The sequence below is a fragment of the Phoenix dactylifera genome, chromosome 4 (assembly GCF_051530095.1).
Source record: "Phoenix dactylifera cultivar Ajwa chromosome 4, Ajwa_hap1_PhDact_Kaust_v1.1, whole genome shotgun sequence".
NCBI classification, from domain to species: domain Eukaryota; kingdom Viridiplantae; phylum Streptophyta; class Magnoliopsida; order Arecales; family Arecaceae; genus Phoenix; species Phoenix dactylifera.
The window spans coordinates 53,552,513-53,570,537 of record NC_143193.1 but is presented as its reverse complement, the minus strand read 5'-3'; the positions used below and the strand labels follow the sequence as shown (position 1 = coordinate 53,570,537).

Below are 18,025 nucleotides of genomic sequence, written 5' to 3'. Positions count from 1 at the left end.
TGACGGTCGATAACGGCTGAGGGGGAAGGTCCGTAATTTATATATTGATATAGTTATAATTTAATTATATCGGTGGTATCGGGAAAACCTTGGCAGGCGGTGTGACCCCGCCCAGCTCGATAAAATGCGAAGCAACCCCCTTCCTTGCCATTTCCTCCTCTCTCCGTCCATCCATTTTCCGAATTCCACCCTTTTTTTTATTTGCCTCTCTCACTCTCTTCCTCAGCCCTTCTCTCCTCCTTTTTCTGCTCTGGAAAGAAAGTGTTCGAACACTCTTCCATTTCGATCGGTCCCACGGTAGAAGATCTCGGCGCCTTTGCGGAATCCCCCAAGGTAAATATTTTTAACTCCTTCTTCTGATGCGTTTCTTTCCTTCTTACTCGACCGATTATTTAGGATTTTAGGGGTTTCTTTCTGGATTCTTGTTTCGGTTCTTCCAAAAGAATCCTCTTTTGATTTTCTTTTGTTGACGAGGTTCTTGATGTTTATTCGATTTTCTTTAATTCCTCCAGAGGAGTCGAGCTGGAACTCTAGCGTTAATTAGGGTTCGCAAAAAGGATGCTGCCATCGCTCAAACCCGCCATGGCGGAGCTCTCTCCAACTCCCCTCTCCCGCTCCCGCTCCCTCCCCTGTTCCTTGCTCCTCGAGTCTTTATAGGAATTCACGAATCTGGACCGTCCATCCGTTCCCTGATCGAACGGGTCGGACTGCATCGAGCTCGCACCCGGTTCGTCCTCGACCAGGCCGGTCTCCCCCACTCGGTCTGAAATGAAGGCAGTTATAATGATTTTAGTGGAGGGTCCAGCCGGCCGGCTTTAGATCGACCGGGTCGGATCGCAGCGGGATTGGATCGTCTCTTGACGCGGTGATCCTCTTGTTTTTCCCCATCTCGCTCTCTTCCGGATCTCTGGTTTCGCTCCTCTTCGACCATACTCCACGCTTTTTTATCAGGGTTTTTTCTGGATCTATTTCTTTAGGGTTTTGGATCGAGACTCGGGGCGACGATGGAAGATTTGGTAGCGGAAAAGCATGTGAAGTACATCATCTCCGTGGAAAAGGTTCGCTGGCTTCTCTCTCTTCTCTGCTCTCGAATAAATTTGGAATCGTCATAGGAAGCTATCGGGAAAAAAAGAGGAAGAATAACAACTTTTCTGAAATATTTGATTCGATAGAAGAAAGATGATTTCGAGTCTCTAGTGTTGGAGCATCTGAGGATGAACGGCGCCTATTGGGGTCTGACCACTCTGGACCTCCTCCATAAGCTCGGAGCTGTCGATCCGGATGAGGTCGTATCGTGGATGATGGAATGCTATCACCAGGATTGCGGTGAGTCATTCCCCAACTCGAGAGATTGAATTTTTAGGTCAGACATGGTGTATGTTTTTGGTAATTGTGAGTGGGTAATTGCAGGAGGGTTTGGTGGGAATATTGGTCACGATCCGCACCTTCTTTATACACTCAGTGCCGTGCAGGTTTTGGCCCTTTTTGACAGGCTTGATGTTCTTGATATCGAGAAGGTCTCGGATTGTATCCTTCGTCGTTAGGAAAGATATTATGAAGTTTAAATTTGCTTTGATGGTCAATAAGATTTCAGGCTTTTGATGTAATTCTTCAGTTGGGTAATTTTAATGAATGGTAGACTGTTTGCAACATCGGGCTCGCGTATTGCTTGTGAACCCTTTCCTATCAACTTACGCTTCCAATTTTTATGGTATGTACGAGCTTTCCTTTGTAATTAAGAGGGGCGGCTTCAAAATCATTAATTTTATGTTGCATTTTCATGCCATTCTTGATTAGTTACTCAACATGGAGAAAATTCTAGCTAGAAATCTGGGTTGGTCTCTGATGTGAAAACTTATCAAAACTGTGGTTTCACTGTTTGGTAATTGGTAGGTTTCTTTTATCCCTTAATCTCTGACTAACTTCATTTTTTTGAATTTTCAATTGTGTTGAAGTATCGTATCTGCTTTTTAGATAAATCATCTGCTTTCCAAGGACTAAAGAGTGAGGTCTTTAGTAGTTTTTTTTTATTATTATTTGATTGGAGTGGGAATATGTTTAATATGAAAAGTTCTAGTTTCAGGAGGACCTACTGTACTTTCCACCTTCAAAAGTTGTCATCTCTGAAATCTGTTTATATTGAGATTTTAGGTTCTTTCTCTAGTTTGTTTTGCATTTTGACATGTTATACTTTAACAGCTATTATCCTCACATGCGCTAGGCTTCCCATGTTAAGATGCATGATCCATATTTCCCTATAAAAAGTAATAAGTGTTTTCACTACTTTGTATCCACTTTGTTCTTCTGACACCTAGGACTTGTAGCATTAATCGTTTGTAGACCAGAAATTAGAAGTGATCAAAAGTTCGCTGGTAATTAAGGATGTCAATTTTCTTGGGTCTAGTGATATTGAATTTTTTGTGGCTTAACTTGAGGAAAACACTTCAAAATAAAACTTATAGAAGCTGATTTTAGAAGTAGACATGACAAGTCAAAGCATAAGCTGGGATCCACCAATAGCATTTAAACTCAAGTCTCACCTTGATACTGTTTCCCACAAACTCAAGATGAGACAAAATGCAGAGAGTGATTCACAGGTGGCAATTGTGCAATTGAAACTTTATGTGCATCTTTTCTGTTGTTGCTGTGGTTGTGGTTGTTGTTGTTGTTTCTTGATGTTTCTATGATCAAGGGTCAGATGTACAACCATATTCTTCTAAAGTTGATGGCATTGTTGTTAAGATGGAGTGCATGTTAGTGGGAAGTAGATGAATCCATCCAATTTTTGGTTGGCTATAAGAATATGATGATGTTAAGTTGGTTGAAAGAATTTTGATGTTTTTCTTTAATATATTTCAGAGTTTAGATATCTCATCAGAATATAGGATTGCTTCAAAGTGACATTCATGTTTCAAATCTTACAAAGCTAAGAAACCTGGATGTCTGTTTGGATTGTTGATGCAACTAATGGGCATACATTCTTATGTTATAGCAGTCCCTTGATCAACCTAAATCAGCGTCTCCCTGTATGCTTTTGTAGTGGCATAAATCAAAGGCTCAAACCTTAATTGAGTTCCACAAATTGTCAACACAAGTAGTGTCCTATAATGTTTACCTTGCAATATTAACAGTGTTTGCTATATTGCTTGTCCCAACACTTCATTTGATGAAAATAGTTTCATCTCTCTGAGGATCAAAACTTGGTACTATGATCAAACACAGCATTTTTTGTGAGATTGCTTTCCAGATTTAGGAATTTCTGCATGAATTTTCAACCATCTTGAGCTAGCATTGCATGTAAATCGACGTTTTTATTGGTAATGGATCTAAAAGGCCCGAGTCTATTTCTTGTTTCACTTGATCTATAAGTTAGATGTTGCTGGGCTGCAGAATGGAGATGGATCTTTTTCTGGTGATATATGGGGTGAAACTGACACAAGGTATAAGTCTCTATTTCTTAAGCAAAAAACCTATTTGCTATTTTATTGCAATGGCATATACAAGAGTCCTTAGTGCAACAAGTTCCCCTGTAGGTTCTCTTATTGTGCAATTTGCTGTCTCTCGATATTGCATCGTCTAGATAAAATTGATGTGGAAAAGGCTGTGAATTACATTGTGAGCTGCAAAAATTTGGATGGTGGATTTGGATCTATACCTGGAGGGGAGTCGCATGCTGGGCAGAGTATGTTTTATGTTATTATTGAGTCAGTTTCCATTACATTGTATCACAGCTCTTCTCAGGAAAGAAAAAGGCAGACAATGTGTCACAGTTGCCTTTATGAACTATGGTGCATATCCCTACTAATAATTCAGTCATTTCTTGGTCATTTATCAAGGCTTACTGAACATTGAAATGATTTAAGATATTCTCAGTTTTGTCTTAGCTGCTAATCATATGTTATTTTCTCTACTGTCTTAATGGCAATACTTTTGTTATTTTGCCTTGTTTTTCCCTTCACAACTTTGAGTTTGATTGAACATACTTGATAAACAACCATTACTGCAGTCTTCTGTTGTGTGGGAGCCCTTGCAATCACAGGTTCTCTGCACCATGTTGACAGAGATCTTCTTGGCTGGTGGCTATGTGAGCGGCAATGTAAAGATGGAGGGTTAAATGGCCGCCCTGAGAAGCTTACTGATGTTGGACTTTTCCTGAACATTTTATTTTATTTTTAACTTGATTTAGAGATGTTTTTGAATAATTCCTCATTGACAATGTCATCAAAATTATATCAGGTCTGCTACTCTTGGTGGGTGCTGTCCAGCCTGATAATGATTGATAGGGTGCACTGGATTGACAAGGATAAACTCACTAGGTTCATCCTAAACTGCCAGGTTAGAATTCATGTTCCACAATCGTCTCTGCAGCGTGCAGTTGCTTTTGATTTCTTGTATTTGTCATTGAAGCGTGTTATTATTATCATAATGCAGGACAGGGAGAATGGAGGAATTTCAGATAGGCCAGATAATGCTGTTGATGTTTTTCATACCTACTTTGGAGTAGCAGGTGCTAATCAGCTTCTCCATTTGTGTTCCTCAATCCATGTTATAAATGTTCATCTGCTCCCCTGAATTAGTACCTTTTTCTCAAAGTGCATTGCAATATATTCTGTTCTAGTGTCTGAGGCTTGTGGATGACCGAAGGCTTCTTTTGTTTGATAAACAGGACTTTCACTGATGGAATATCCAGGATTAAAGTCACTAGATCCTGCTTATGCCTTACCTGTTGATGTTGTTGTCACGCCCCGAACCCGGGGGCCCGGGGCGCGAGCAGACGCCGCGCACCTGCAGGGCGGACCCCGCAGGCACGCAAGGCAGATAAATCAGATTCCACATCAATAGCTAAACAAAGATAAATTCCAACTTTCAATTCAAATGTCCATATATATGCATAAGTCAAAAGAAAGTCCATAACTACTAGCTAAATACATCATGATCACTCCATCCCGTAATCCCTATAATTATATGTCATCACCTGAAAAAAAATATAAATAGTAGGAGTGAGCTAACAGCTCAGTAGGCAACATCATGCAGTAAAGTCATCATATAACATGTCATCATGCATATAAAAAAAAAATAACTAAAACTCATCAATCCAAAAATCCACACAATAACCCGTAAATCCAATCCAAGACTCAAAATAACTCAACCGCATGACTACGGCCACATCACCCAGTGGCATGGTTACACCGAAGTGCCAATACAACTCTCCGAAGAGCCGCTCCACTGAGCCAACGCACCACTGTGCCGCACCCCCTGGTGCCAAACTCACGCTCCACTGAGCCGCTCCGAAGAGCAAAACGCACCCCTGTGCCGCCACTATTCTATCACCGGTGGTCGCGGTGTCGGAACTAGTTCCTCAGTACAAGTCGACAGGGCCAACGTATCATCCCATTGGCGGGGCCTAGACTATAGTCACGCGGATTTTAAAAATCAATAAATCAACTTTCTATATCAAAGTCATAATTATACTCCCAACAGTAAAGCACATAACAATTTATGAAATTAAATATTTAATTCTAAATCTAACAATAATGCCAATAATAAATCAATAAATCAACATATGCAAGATACATGTTAAAATTCTACTTTAAAGCAATAGGTCACCTACCTGGGTTCGCTTAAAAATCCCTGTCACAGATATCACGAACCCCTGATTAAACATAAATATTAATTATTTAATTAATTTAGAAACATAATTTAAACTAATTCCAATCCCTTAAATTCCTAAGTTCAAAGATCCAAGAATAAATAGACTAAATCCCAAAAATCAGAACCCTTTAACCCAAAACCAATTGTGGCCCAACACAGATTAGGCCCAACTGAACCAAACCAGATTACAGGTCCAGATCAGATCTCGGGCCCAAACCAACCCAGCCCACAGATCCAATCAGGCCCAACTCAGCCCAAAAACAGTTCCCTAGCCCAACCCAAACCAGGTCTGATCAGACCATAACAAAACCCATTCATGAAATAGGTGGAACCGGTTCACAATATAAACCCGGTTCAAGATCTGGTTCCCAAATAAAGCACGGATTTCAAAGCGAGGAAAAACGCCCAGGCCGAATAAAGAAGAAGAAGAAGAAGAAGAAGAAGAAGAGAAGAAGAAAGAAGGAAGAGAAGAAGAAGAAGAAGAAGAAGAAGAAGAAGAAGAGGGAAAGGAAGAAGGGGGGGTGGCTAGTGGCTCCGGTCGGCCCTCGGCGGCCGACCGTGGCCCTCGGCGGCGGTGCTCGGCCCGCCGCCGTCGGCCATCCCACTGTCACAAGCCGAGCGGAGGAAGAAGAAGAGAAGAAGGAGAGGAAGAAAGGGAGGAAAGAGAGGGAGACCGGGGCTGGAAGCCCGGCCCCCGTTCACCCACCTCCGGCCGAACTCGTTTCGGCCGGATTGACCCCGGCCGGCCTCCGTCGGCCGGCCGAAATTCATCAAAAACTTCCCCTGAAACAGGGGAAGTGAAACCGACTGATCCCCCATCATTTCTCTCCCTTAAATCCACAAAAAAAATAGATCCATGTTGTCTTGCTCACCTCCGGTCGACGAGTGGTTTCCCCGGCGGCGATGGCGGCTCCGGCGACGACGGGCTCCGGCGATCTTCTCAAAAGAGGGGAAAAGAAGGGGAAGGGATGGGCTCTCAGAGAAAAGAGAAAGGGAGAGAGAGAGATAGAGAGGGAGAGGGAAGAGGGGAAGAGGGAAGAGGGAAGAGGGGGGTGGTGTGCGGAGATCCCGCTGGCCGTTCGGCCGGCGTGGTCATCTTGGGGAGACCACGATGATTCAACTGAAGTCGGCACTCCTTGCCGACTTCAGTTCGTTGGGCCCTAGGATGGGCCCAATTCGGGTCTTCACACTCTAACCAACTAAAAAGAAATTTCGTCCTCGAAATTAAAGAGATCTAGGCCTTTCAGATGCTCAGCCCATTGAGTAATATAAATCCAAGATCTTATTCTTCTCGATCAAAATCAGTGTGATAGATTACTTTAAATCAATTAGCAAAAATTTCATATAAACTCGTAAGATTAGCACTAGATAAATGACTGACTGAAATCTCAGATTGAAATTATCATCTTGATGCATGTTTACTTGAGATCGGATCAGGATCGATTCACAACAGGATTGATTAAAAGTAGTTGTGTTTGGGATAGAACTTGAAATGAAATAGATCTCATACACTTCTCATGGTAGTGTGTTGATCCCTCAAAGAATAATGGCCAACCTTAGAGTCAAATCATTAAATGGCTAGAAATGTAATTCACAAAATGAACATGTACTTATGATCATTAGATAGCAACGGTCTATCTCAAAGATGATTTGCATCAAATCACAAGAGCAGGTCTGAGAAGGCAAAGTATTGATACCATGATTCAATATGCCACGAAGCTTTTAACTTAAACCTATAAGATGGGAGCAAATAATGCATGGTTTATGTAGATACTTAACAAATTAGACCATATTTGGCCAACAATCAACTAACCCGAGTCATGATACGCTCAAATTATTATTATTATTATTATTCTCTTAGCATATCCAAAAATAGCAAATTCTATCCAAGAGATAACATAATCATATCATGATTGACCTGAGAATCAACAAAATCTTTCATTATTGAATAACATAGTCTTTCATAATAACATGTTACCAAAATTCAGTCAATATTTTTGACCAGTTTAGATTGACTCAATCCATCATACTTTCGCTGCGTAACTCTGATCAATATTCTCCAAAATTTCTTAATGATCCCAGATCATCAACATTTTTTTTTTTATAATATCCAAGCAAAATTTTATCCTTGCTTTCCAAGTTCACTAGGTCATTATTAACCCTTGAGATAGTTGTCGTATTTGTACCATCATATAATCAAGTAATCATATTCTAGATCCAAATTTGAACTAAGCCAATTCTAGTTTCCCTTGACAATTCCATTATACAAGTTGATATTTATTCTAAGCTTCGATAATTAAAAGATTCTAGATTAACTTACTCAGGAGCTTACTTAATCATTCTGAATCTTTTCTTTTAGGCTAAACTTATTTGGGCCTCTCATGAAATCCCACTTGCATTTCTCATATGGTGATACAAAATCCACAATCAACTCATAGCCTTGATTTATAAATATTTAACTTACAAGAATCTAATAATCTGGTTCAAAGATTTACAAGAAATTCCACCAAGATATAAGCTCCATGATTTTACATTGAGATCAACTCCTCAAATAAGTAAAATATTTTTTATTTGCAGTACTGCAAACATTTCGGGATCTTGTAAATCTACTAGCCTTAGAGAATCTACTAATAAAACAATGATATCCATATCGATCAAAATCCAAAGAACTATACTTTCCAACGATCTTTTTTTTTTTTTTTAAACAAGGAAAAACATCAAGAACTTTTTCCAAATCAAACAAGTCCTATTTTCGACTAACCCAAAAACATTTTAATCCACCAATATTCTCAAGATTTACTAATTGACTTCCCATCAAAATATCAATCTTAATTGTTTCAAGTCTCAAGTAGAGCCAAATAAAAATTCTTAAGTCTCATCCCCAAGTATATTTTCCTTCTATATACGAGTTCCATGCATGATCCACATACAGATTTCAATAAATATTTTCTAGTCCAAGCTTTAAACATCTTTTTATAGATGAATCTTAATTTGCCACCAAAATAATTAACTTCAACTAGAAGCAATATCCACAGTGCCTGATATCAAGTTAAACTTCCAAAATAATTATATTGCACGATAATATCTCATGATTAATATTCCTTCACTTAATTTAGTCAAAATCTAATTAATCATAACTTGAAATACAAATTGCTCTACCAAAGAAAACTCTCAGAATAGCTCATTCACACTTCGCTTACGACCATAATTAGGTTGCATTCTAATTTTAGCATTTCAAAATCATGATAAATTAACTCAAATTTATCAATAACAAAAGCAAATAAATGCCTTTTAGATCAAATATTAATGCTCTTAACCAGTTTCAAAATAAGTCAAACCACCACACTTCCGCTGCACTCTCTGATTTAATTCATTTAATTCTCTAAAGTCACAAAATGATTTCTGACTAAAGTATCATTTTGCATTGAAACTAAGAAACTCCAAATTTCAAATTTTCAAGTAGAACTAGAGCAAAACCTCTAGATCTTTTTGTCCTCAATTTATATAGGGTGTACATACCATAACTAACCCCCGATCCTTTAGTCAAGTTTAAGGTCACTATGTGATCTCCACAACCTTTTTAGAATCCAAAATATCTAGGTTTAATTTAAAGGGGGTAATTCTTGTATTCTCTTTGCAATTTAATTAGAAAATCTACATTGATTTTCCTTCCAACAGAATTTACCTCAAACTCAATGGGTTAGAACTGTTGAGTCAATATCACTATGAGTAGGAATTAACTCTATCAACTTCCAAATCCTTCTTTACCAAAATCCTTAATGTCTATGATTAATGCTACCCATGATAACTCACATAAGCATCTCAAAATCGAAATTTCTACTCAATTTTGTATTTTACAATGACAAAGATTTCTAGTTAGGTCATAAACCTTGACTTGAGTTCAAGTTAACACATCCAATGGTCTCCAACAATTATAAGAAAAATTTAGTAGCCCAATCCAAATATACAAATTCAAATAATTAGAATACTCCACCAATTTGCATACTATATGGCCTTAAGAATTTAATCCACTAATAGAAATATGCCGATTTACAATATTCAAACATGTCAAATCCAAATATAATCCCCATACAGATTTAACCTCGAAAACATTCTGCACTAATACTACGAAAAATCTTTCTTAGCCCACTCCAATGATACGGAAGATGTATGTATAAATCACACTCTGATAATTAGTAGCAAAACCAAAAGTACGATCATATCACAACCCATATCAAGTTTGAACTTCCAAGTCGTTTAAATAATATCTGAACATGATATAACTGGTATGCCATTGTTAATTTTCCTACACTTATCTTAGGTCAAACCTCTCTTATCATGATCAAAGATAATTTATACTTTCCTTCCACACTCATCGAAAACCAAACCCGATGCATACATTTTATCACAATGCTCAGTGATCTTACACCTTAAGCACCAAATATAATTGTCATGTCCCAATTGATCATAACCTTAAGCTATGATATATTTATGTCACAATCCCTAATGATCTTAAACGTCAAACTCTAATGCCATTAAGCCTACAGTCCCTAGTGGTCTTAAGCCGTAGGTTATAATATCATTCATGTTACAAGCTCAAGTGACTATAAACCAAGGCTTTGATAGTTTTTCTATCATAATTCTCCACTCACACTTACCTGAACCTAAACCCTAGGATACCTTAACCTTAAGCTCTGATACCAATAAATCTGTCACGCCCCGAACCCGGGGGCCCGGAGCGCGAGCAGACGCCGCGCACCTGCAGGGCGGACCCCGCAGGCACGCAAGGCAGATAAATCAGATTCCACATCAATAGCTAAACAAAGATAAATTCCAACTTTCAATTCAAATGTCCATATATATACATAAGTCAAAAGAAAGTCCATAACTACTAGCTAAATACATCATGATCACTCCATCCCGTAATCCCCATAATTATATGTCATCACCTGAAAAAAAATGTAAATAGTAGGAGTGAGCTAACAGCTCAGTAGGCAACATCATGCAGTAAAGTCATCATATAACATGTCATCATGCATATAAAAAAAAAACAACTAAAACTCATCAATCCAAAAATCCACACAATAACCCGTAAATCCAATCCAAGACTCAAAATAACTCAACCGCATGACTACGGCCACATCACCCAGTGGCATGGTTACACCGAAGTGCCAATACAACTCTCCGAAGAGCCGCTCCACTGAGCCAACGCACCACTGTGCCGCACCCCCTGGTGCCAAACTCACGCTCCACTGAGCCGCTCCGAAGAGCAAAACGCACCCCTATGCCGCCACTATTCTATCACCGGTGGTCGCGGTGTCGGAACTAGTTCCTCAGTACAAGTCGACAGGGCCAACGTATCATCCCATTGGCGGGGCCTAGACTATAGTCACGCGGATTTTAAAAATCAATAAATCAACTTTCTATATCAAAGTCATAATTATACTCCCAACAGCAAAGCACATAACAATTTATGAAATTAAATATTTAATTCTAAATCTAACAATAATGCCAATAATAAATCAATAAATCAACATATGCAAGATACATGTTAAAATTCTACTTTAAAGCAATAGGTCACCTACCTGGGTTCGCTTAAAAATTCCTGTCACAGATATCACGAACCCATGATTAAACATAAATATTAATTATTTAATTAATTTAGAAACATAATTTAAACTAATTCCAATCCCTTAAATTCCTAAGTTCAAAGATCCAAGAATAAATAGACTAAATCCCAAAAATCAGAACCCTTTAACCCAAAACCAATTGTGGCCCAACACAGATTAGGCCCAACTGAACCAAACCAGATTACAGGTCCAGATCAGATCTCGGGCCCAAACCAACGCAGCCCACAGATCCAATCAGGCCCAACTCAGCCCAAAAACAGTTCCCTAGCCCAACCCAAACCAGGTCTGATCAGACCATAACAAAACCCATTCATGAAATAGGTGGAACCGGTTCACAATATAAACCCGGTTTAAGATCTGGTTCCCAAATAAAGCACGGATTTCAAAGCGAGGAAAAACACCCAGGCCGAATAAAGAAGAAGAAGAAGAAGAAAGAAGGAAGAGAAGAAGAAGAAGAAGAAGAAGAAGAAGAAGAGGGAAAGGAAGAAGGGGGGGGGGGGGGGTGGCTAGTGGCTCCGGTCGGCCCTCGGCGGCCGACCGTGGCCCTCGGCGGCGGCGCTCGGCCCGCCGCCGTCGGCCATCCCACTGTCACAAGCCGAGCGGAGGAAGAAGAAGAGAAGAAGGAGAGGAAGAAAGGGAGGAAAGAGAGGGAGACCGGGGCTGGAAGCCCGGCCCCCGTTCACCCACCTCCGGCCGAACTCGTTTCGGCCGGATTGACCCCGGCCGGCCTCCGTCGGCCGGCCGAAATTCATCAAAAACTTCCCCCGAAACAGGGGAAGTGAAACCGACTGATCCCCCATCATTTCTCTCCCTTAAATCCACAAAAAAAATAGATCCATGCTGTCTTGCTCACCTCCGGTCGTCGACGAGTGGTTTCCCCGTCGGCGATGGTGGCTCCGGCGACGACGGGCTCCGGCGATCTTCACAAAAGAGGGGAAAAGAAGGGGAAGGGATGGGCTCTCAGAGAAAAGAGAAAGGGAGAGAGAGAGAGATAGAGAGGGAGAGGGAAGAGGGAAGAGGGAAGAGGAGGGTGGTGTGCGGAGATCCCGCGGGCCGTTCGGCCGGCGTGGTCATCGTGGGGAGACCACGATGATTCAACTGAAGTCGGCACTCCTTGCCGACTTCAGTTCGTTGGGCCCTAGGATGGGCCCAATTCGGGTCTTCACAGTTGTGAATCGAATTTTCTTTGGAAAACAGAGAGCCCCTTCACTGCTGGCAAGCTGAGCCCAAGCCCTATTTAGTGATTGGGGGAAACCATGTGATGGAAAAGAATTAAAATCACCGTCATGGTACATGGGTTCTGTTCTCAAACAGGTTCGACCAAAGTGATTGTTCTAAATTTGATGAAGAGTTCACTGTACCAATTTCCTAACACTGGTTCCAAATTCTTTAATGTTAGCCCAGTTCTGATACGAATCAGTCATGTTTGTTTACATGGAATAATTTTACAGTAAGTGGGGGTGGATTTAATATTAACACATGCCATATTTTTGTTTGGCAAGTTGAGGAAAATTAGATCTCTCCATTCTGTTTTTCAGAAGAAGGCGCTGCTGTTGTTTCTGCCTGGGGGCTAGCGCACCAAAGTTCATGAGATCAAGATTTGTACGATTCTTCTTTTTATTTTCCAAAATTGTTCTGCTGCAGGAAAAGATCATCCCCCAATGATCGTCATGCCATTCACTTCTTCCAATCTCAGAAACACCTAAGCGGTTCTATGGTGATGCCTGCAGATGCTAGCAGTAGGATGCTAACCAGCCTGCAGCTAGTAGTGTTTAGAACTTTATTCCTCGGTATCAGGCAGAGCAGGGCCGAGGGATTTCGTTTGAAGGAGTTTTCTTTATCTTGAATGCACTCCACCGATTGAAATGTCGTGAGTACATCACTGGTCCTGTACCAGCCATGAGCCATTATGAGAGAAGCTATTACTTGCTGATGGCAAGTGAACTGTAACCATCCATATCGAGGCATCTGGATTCATACCATCCCAATGTCTCATATGGCTCGGCAGTTTTCTTGGGGGGTGGGGGCTCATTTGTATCGAGACATCAACCCTGTATTGTGCCCATACTGAGAATTGTCCCTTACTGGCCAGCCATCGAGATTTGAATCCTTGATACATTCATACGATTCTAATCAGCCTCAACGACTTAAATGGAGCTATTATTAAACAAAGGAAAATACATTTGCAGGTCTGACAGGATATTTCATGCTTCAAATGCCTTTCAAAGGAACCCACAATATAATTCAGCAGAAAAGCTTCATTCACAGCTGCCTTTGCAGGAAAAATGATATTTTAGGCCAAGTTACACCAAGTTTAATGGTTGCTAGCGACAAGCCATGCCTGAAATGTAGTAGTTAATCCTGCTAGTCACATGACAGGGCTAAACAACCCCCCAGATTTGTGCAAAGAGCAGTCCTTATTAATGAGCTAATATTAGCTTTTTTAAACCTGAGAGGTTATTGAGATGAGCAGCCCATAACACCTGTTATTTTTCAATTTTTTATATGCTCCACAATCAGGTGTTGAAATAATGAAAAATACTCAGATCACAAGCCCCAAAATGAACATCTGTATAATGTCACTACTGGTATTTGTAAAAAAAAAAAAAATTGTATAAAATGGAGGCTCCGATGAGTACAGAAAAAACTTACAAAAGCCATATAAGCGAGCATCCTACAAGCACAGGATATGAAGAAACCACGCGTAACCAAAAGCAGGCACAACTCTTAAAACCCACTCTTCAGTCTTATGAATGATGTGCATTCAGCATCTCCCGGTACACCATATCAATAAATTGGTTATTCTGTCACAAAGTAACACAGAAAGCTTTAGTGCAGAAAAACTCATAAAAGCTATCATGCTGATGCATAATCTAAGCAGTAATGTGCCGGCTAATAAATTAAATGAAATTACCACCCAAACAGAGATGAAAAAAAAGTTGTTTACGGAATGGATCGAGTGACATTAGAGACAACAGAGAATTCAGAGAAGGAAAAGCCAAGTGTAAGTAGTTAAATTGGGGAAGACATGAAAATTTGAGATGAGTACTGAGTCAAACCAAGACTGAAGAAAATATTCTTATCCTGACATCTAAAGGAAAAAGAAGAATTGCAACAAATTTGCTTCAGTTATTTTAGGAATTCCAACAAATGTCCCATCATATCACAGATGTTCATAAAATTATCATAGAGGAGAATCAGATTGAATCAAGTGTTGTTGAGAAATGTAAACATCAAGCTGATTTATGCTATTTACCACCAATTCTCTATATACTGAGACTGATAATCAGAAAAAAGGTTAAATCCTTTAACAGATTAAATCAAGGTCATTCACAATTTATAGTCTCAGATGTGTTAATATTTGTCAATAACACGACATAGAATTTGAACATAAGCTTTCATTAACAGTGATGACAACAATGTAAATCAACAGGAAAGAACAGCACAAAAGATGGGAGCAATTCCTCTGAATTTTCAAATCCAATTATAGTCCTTAAATTGACATCTCTTAGCTGCCAAAGGAAAAGGTTGAAGTGTGGAACTGCTCCTTTTTCTAGTTCATATTGTTTTTCCCAACTGCAATATCAAGTATGGATCTACTTTTGTTAATTCCCTCAAATTATTTTTAATATGGGACAAAAATTTAATATCCATAATTATGGTCTGCAGCTATCTTGTCACCAAAGAATTTAACAAACTGATGAGTCATGATTCCATATGTTATATATTCACTGAATTTAGCATGGGAACAAGCTATGCCAGCAGTAAATACGTTCTGTTAGAGATAGCAAAGAGCAGATGGGCATACCTGCACAAGCTTCAGCAGCGCATCCCGGACTTTGTCTCTTGTAATAACTGAACCATAGTTAGGGGTAGGAGTAAGAGATGGAGGTGGAGTAGGTGGGGGGAATGGTTGAAGCAATGGAGTGCCATACGGACGCTGCATGGTTAGAGAAGGATGAAGTGGGGGAGCGGTGGGCATAGAAGATGCTAATGGTGGCATCATTAATGAAGAAGATGAGGGGGCAGGTGCAAAAAATGAAGGTTTGACCAGATTTGTAGCACGATTAATATTGCTGCTAGATTCATGAACATCAAGGAGTGGCATTAGAGGAGGGGTTGAAGTTGGCAGAGAAAGGGCAGACTGTAGGGTTGGCGCGGGAGATGGAATGACATTAGGTGCATGGGAAGATGAAGGAATTGCTGCAGAAGATTGCTGTTGTTGTCCAGTAACTGTTGAACTTGATATATTTCCAATATTTGTAGCTGTCTGCAAACCGTGAAAATTTCCAGTCAGAGAGGTGCAAGAACAGCTTGACCTGTAAATGAATGCCCAACATTTTTTCCCTAGTTTTATGGTATATGCAGCAAAGTGGATGCATCTTCCGAGAAAGGGAAGGGAACAAGTCTCCGGCAAGAAAGCAACTAGTTGAGACTCAAGTTCAGGTACTACTTTTCAAGGAAATAATAATAATGTTACATAGTCATGCAAGCGCAAAAAACCTTGAAAGCTTTGTCCAGATGCCACCAGGACTACCCAGTCTCAGGAACACATCATCATGTGAAACGACTGAGGCCAAGTCAAATTTATAGGACTTTCCCTTTCATGCAAGGTAACATAGCCAGGCATGCTAGACAAGGTTTAAAGCAACAAGTTCAATAATAATGGCAAGGTTCAAGTTTACGGTCAGCAAAAGAACATACACTGAAGAAGTTCACAAACGAATCATCAGAAATATCAGGAACAGCAGCAGCTGCAGATGATGTTGGTGGTGGCTCCAGAGGACCTTCCACAACAGCTGATGTTGGAACAGCTTCCAACTCCTCAAACTCACTGCTGCAAATGTGGGAAAGAAGAATTAAACAGTCACAAATTTATTCAGGAAGTCATACACATAATGGAAAGTATTGCTTTAGATATTTAACAATTATAGACAGAGGGATTGCAGCAAGGAATTTAGAATTCCAAAAAAACTTCTTGGAACAATTATATATGCAACAAAGCAGTATGCAGTTCAGAGAAAAAGCATTGCACCATATCAAAATACAATTTGGGATCAGATCCACCAAAAGAAGCCACTATTTATTAGACGAATATAAACAAGCTAAATGCTAAACATGCATCATGTTAACACTATAATATTATTGCCATATTGGATAAAAAAATAAAATCTCAGTAGAAAGAACTGTTAAGAAAGAACTAGAATAGAATATTAAGAGAAAGACTTATTTTTCAGGAAGTGGTTGAAAATATCAATAGAATGCAGTATCAGAAAACAAGTCAAAGTAGAGAGTACAGATGATCTTGTTCCACAAGCTGTCTAGGAACTACTCGTAATATTCATATATAATTGAGTCAAGGAATCCCACCACCATTGTGGTGGCACCAAGATCTTGATATACATGATTAAGCAATGTCACAGAATCACCAGTATTGGTCCCAAGCAATGACACAGAATCCCAATAAGAAAACTTATCGCCAGTACTGGTCTCAGTACTCTCTACTGGTCTCAAGATATAGTAGAAAATCTTGCCTTCCAGATATACTAGCAAAAGATGACATTTGTTTCAACTTCTCAGTGATTATGCTGACCAGTTTGATCTAGTCCTGGAAAAACCCTCTGCCAGTGGCCAAAAACAATTCTCTTTGCAATCATAAAGTATCCTTCTACAACAGAAAGCTGATATACTTGTTGCATATGCAAAATTCCAAAAAAAAGAACAAGAACATGTCACAATCACAATCACTTGTAGGAATTCCACAAAAATTTCAATTAATTGCATTAAAAAACAGCGATCTTTCATTATAAAGATTTTTTGTTCAAGAACTGCACCAAATGAACAACTGTATGTGATTCTGTTTATATCCAATCAAAATTAAAATTCCTCACTTCTTTTCCATTTCGATTAACTAGTGACTATACATTAAAACATGCAACTACTTACCAAAATGTTTATGTTTCAGCCCCAACAATGGCTTATCAAAATATTCCAATTCTTCTTTCAGGAAAGAAATCATTGCAAAGGTTCCCTAGTTGTTCTTCTATTAAGGAGTACAAGTTCAACGAGGCCAATTTGCACATCTTCTTTTGCGCCTACGTGAATGAATGAAAATTGGTCCATGTCTAATGTATGTATGTATGTTAAAGTATTTGTAAAACTGTAGCCTACAGATACACTGTTAAACAGCAAAAAGTATGCAGATTGTTTAAATTAAGTGTTAGCTATTAGGATTTTTTTTTCCTGCTCGAACAAGAACACAGGTATTTGGGATGAAGGCTGGGCTGGGTGAACGATATCTAAAATTCACCAAGACTGGCCTGACAACTTGACCAAACAATGGGAAGAAGTCTCGTTAGCCAGCACATTAGCATCCGTACCAAGTATGCTGAGAAGATATCCTAGGGCTGACAAGCGTTTAATGCTTATACATAGACTGAAGAAACAACTAAAAGGGAATTGGCTGAATATAACATGAATTTTCAAAAGCTGTAGTTCCAACTTAACATGTTACAACACTAGGATGCAGAGGAAGGAGATAGCACATCAGAGTTGATGCTTGAGTTAAAGAAAGTTGTATACTACCTTTTGGTTGAAGCTTTAGGCTTTTGAGGGACTTTGGAGTATGCATTCAGTATCCTGGTCAACAAAGATCAATTTAATTTTAGGCATATCATGTAACATCATATCAATTTAAAGCATCTATATAAACTTCCCGAGCTCACACAATAAAAAACAATGAG

General features: G+C 39.5%; 2 protein-coding genes and 1 long non-coding RNA gene across 3 annotated transcripts; 2 read left to right on the top strand and 1 right to left on the bottom strand.

Annotated features, from left to right (window-relative positions):
- The first annotated feature begins 963 nt into the window (after positions 1-963).
- LOC149767837 (geranylgeranyl transferase type-2 subunit beta 1-like) lies at positions 964-7,212 on the top strand. Its single transcript, XM_089930412.1, has 10 exons — positions 964-1,058; positions 1,173-1,326; positions 1,411-1,527; positions 3,374-3,440; positions 3,534-3,682; positions 4,007-4,140; positions 4,237-4,335; positions 4,432-4,507; positions 4,667-4,731; positions 7,177-7,212. The coding sequence occupies exons 1-10, from the start codon at positions 1,005-1,007 to the stop codon at positions 7,210-7,212; spliced, it is 951 nt and encodes a 316-aa protein (XP_089786538.1). The 5' UTR covers positions 964-1,004.
- Positions 7,213-12,455: 5,243 nt separating this feature from the next.
- Positions 12,456-13,366, top strand: LOC149767836 (uncharacterized). The gene is made up of 2 exons (XR_016400391.1): positions 12,456-12,732; positions 12,821-13,366. It is a non-coding gene; the product is annotated as an uncharacterized LOC149767836 (long non-coding RNA).
- Positions 13,367-13,834: 468 nt separating this feature from the next.
- On the bottom strand, positions 13,835-17,935 carry LOC103699162 (mRNA-decapping enzyme-like protein; the record flags this gene model as incomplete). Its single annotated transcript, XM_089930411.1, has 4 exons — positions 13,835-14,086; positions 15,091-15,552; positions 15,987-16,119; positions 17,868-17,935. Coding segments are annotated over 4 exons (720 nt in total), but the record flags the coding sequence as incomplete, so codon positions are not given.
- Positions 17,936-18,025: the final 90 nt, after the last annotated feature.

Excerpts from the sequence above, each read along its gene's own strand:
- LOC149767837 (XM_089930412.1), top strand. The coding sequence starts at position 1,005 with ATGGAAGATTTGGTAGCGGAAAAGCATGTGAAGTACATCATCTCCGTG. Across the intron at positions 1,528-3,373 it reads TATCGAGAAGGTCTCGGATT|ATGTTGCTGGGCTGCAGAAT; the intron begins GTATCCTTCGTC and ends TCTATAAGTTAG. Across the intron at positions 4,336-4,431 it reads GGTTCATCCTAAACTGCCAG|GACAGGGAGAATGGAGGAAT; the intron begins GTTAGAATTCAT and ends ATCATAATGCAG.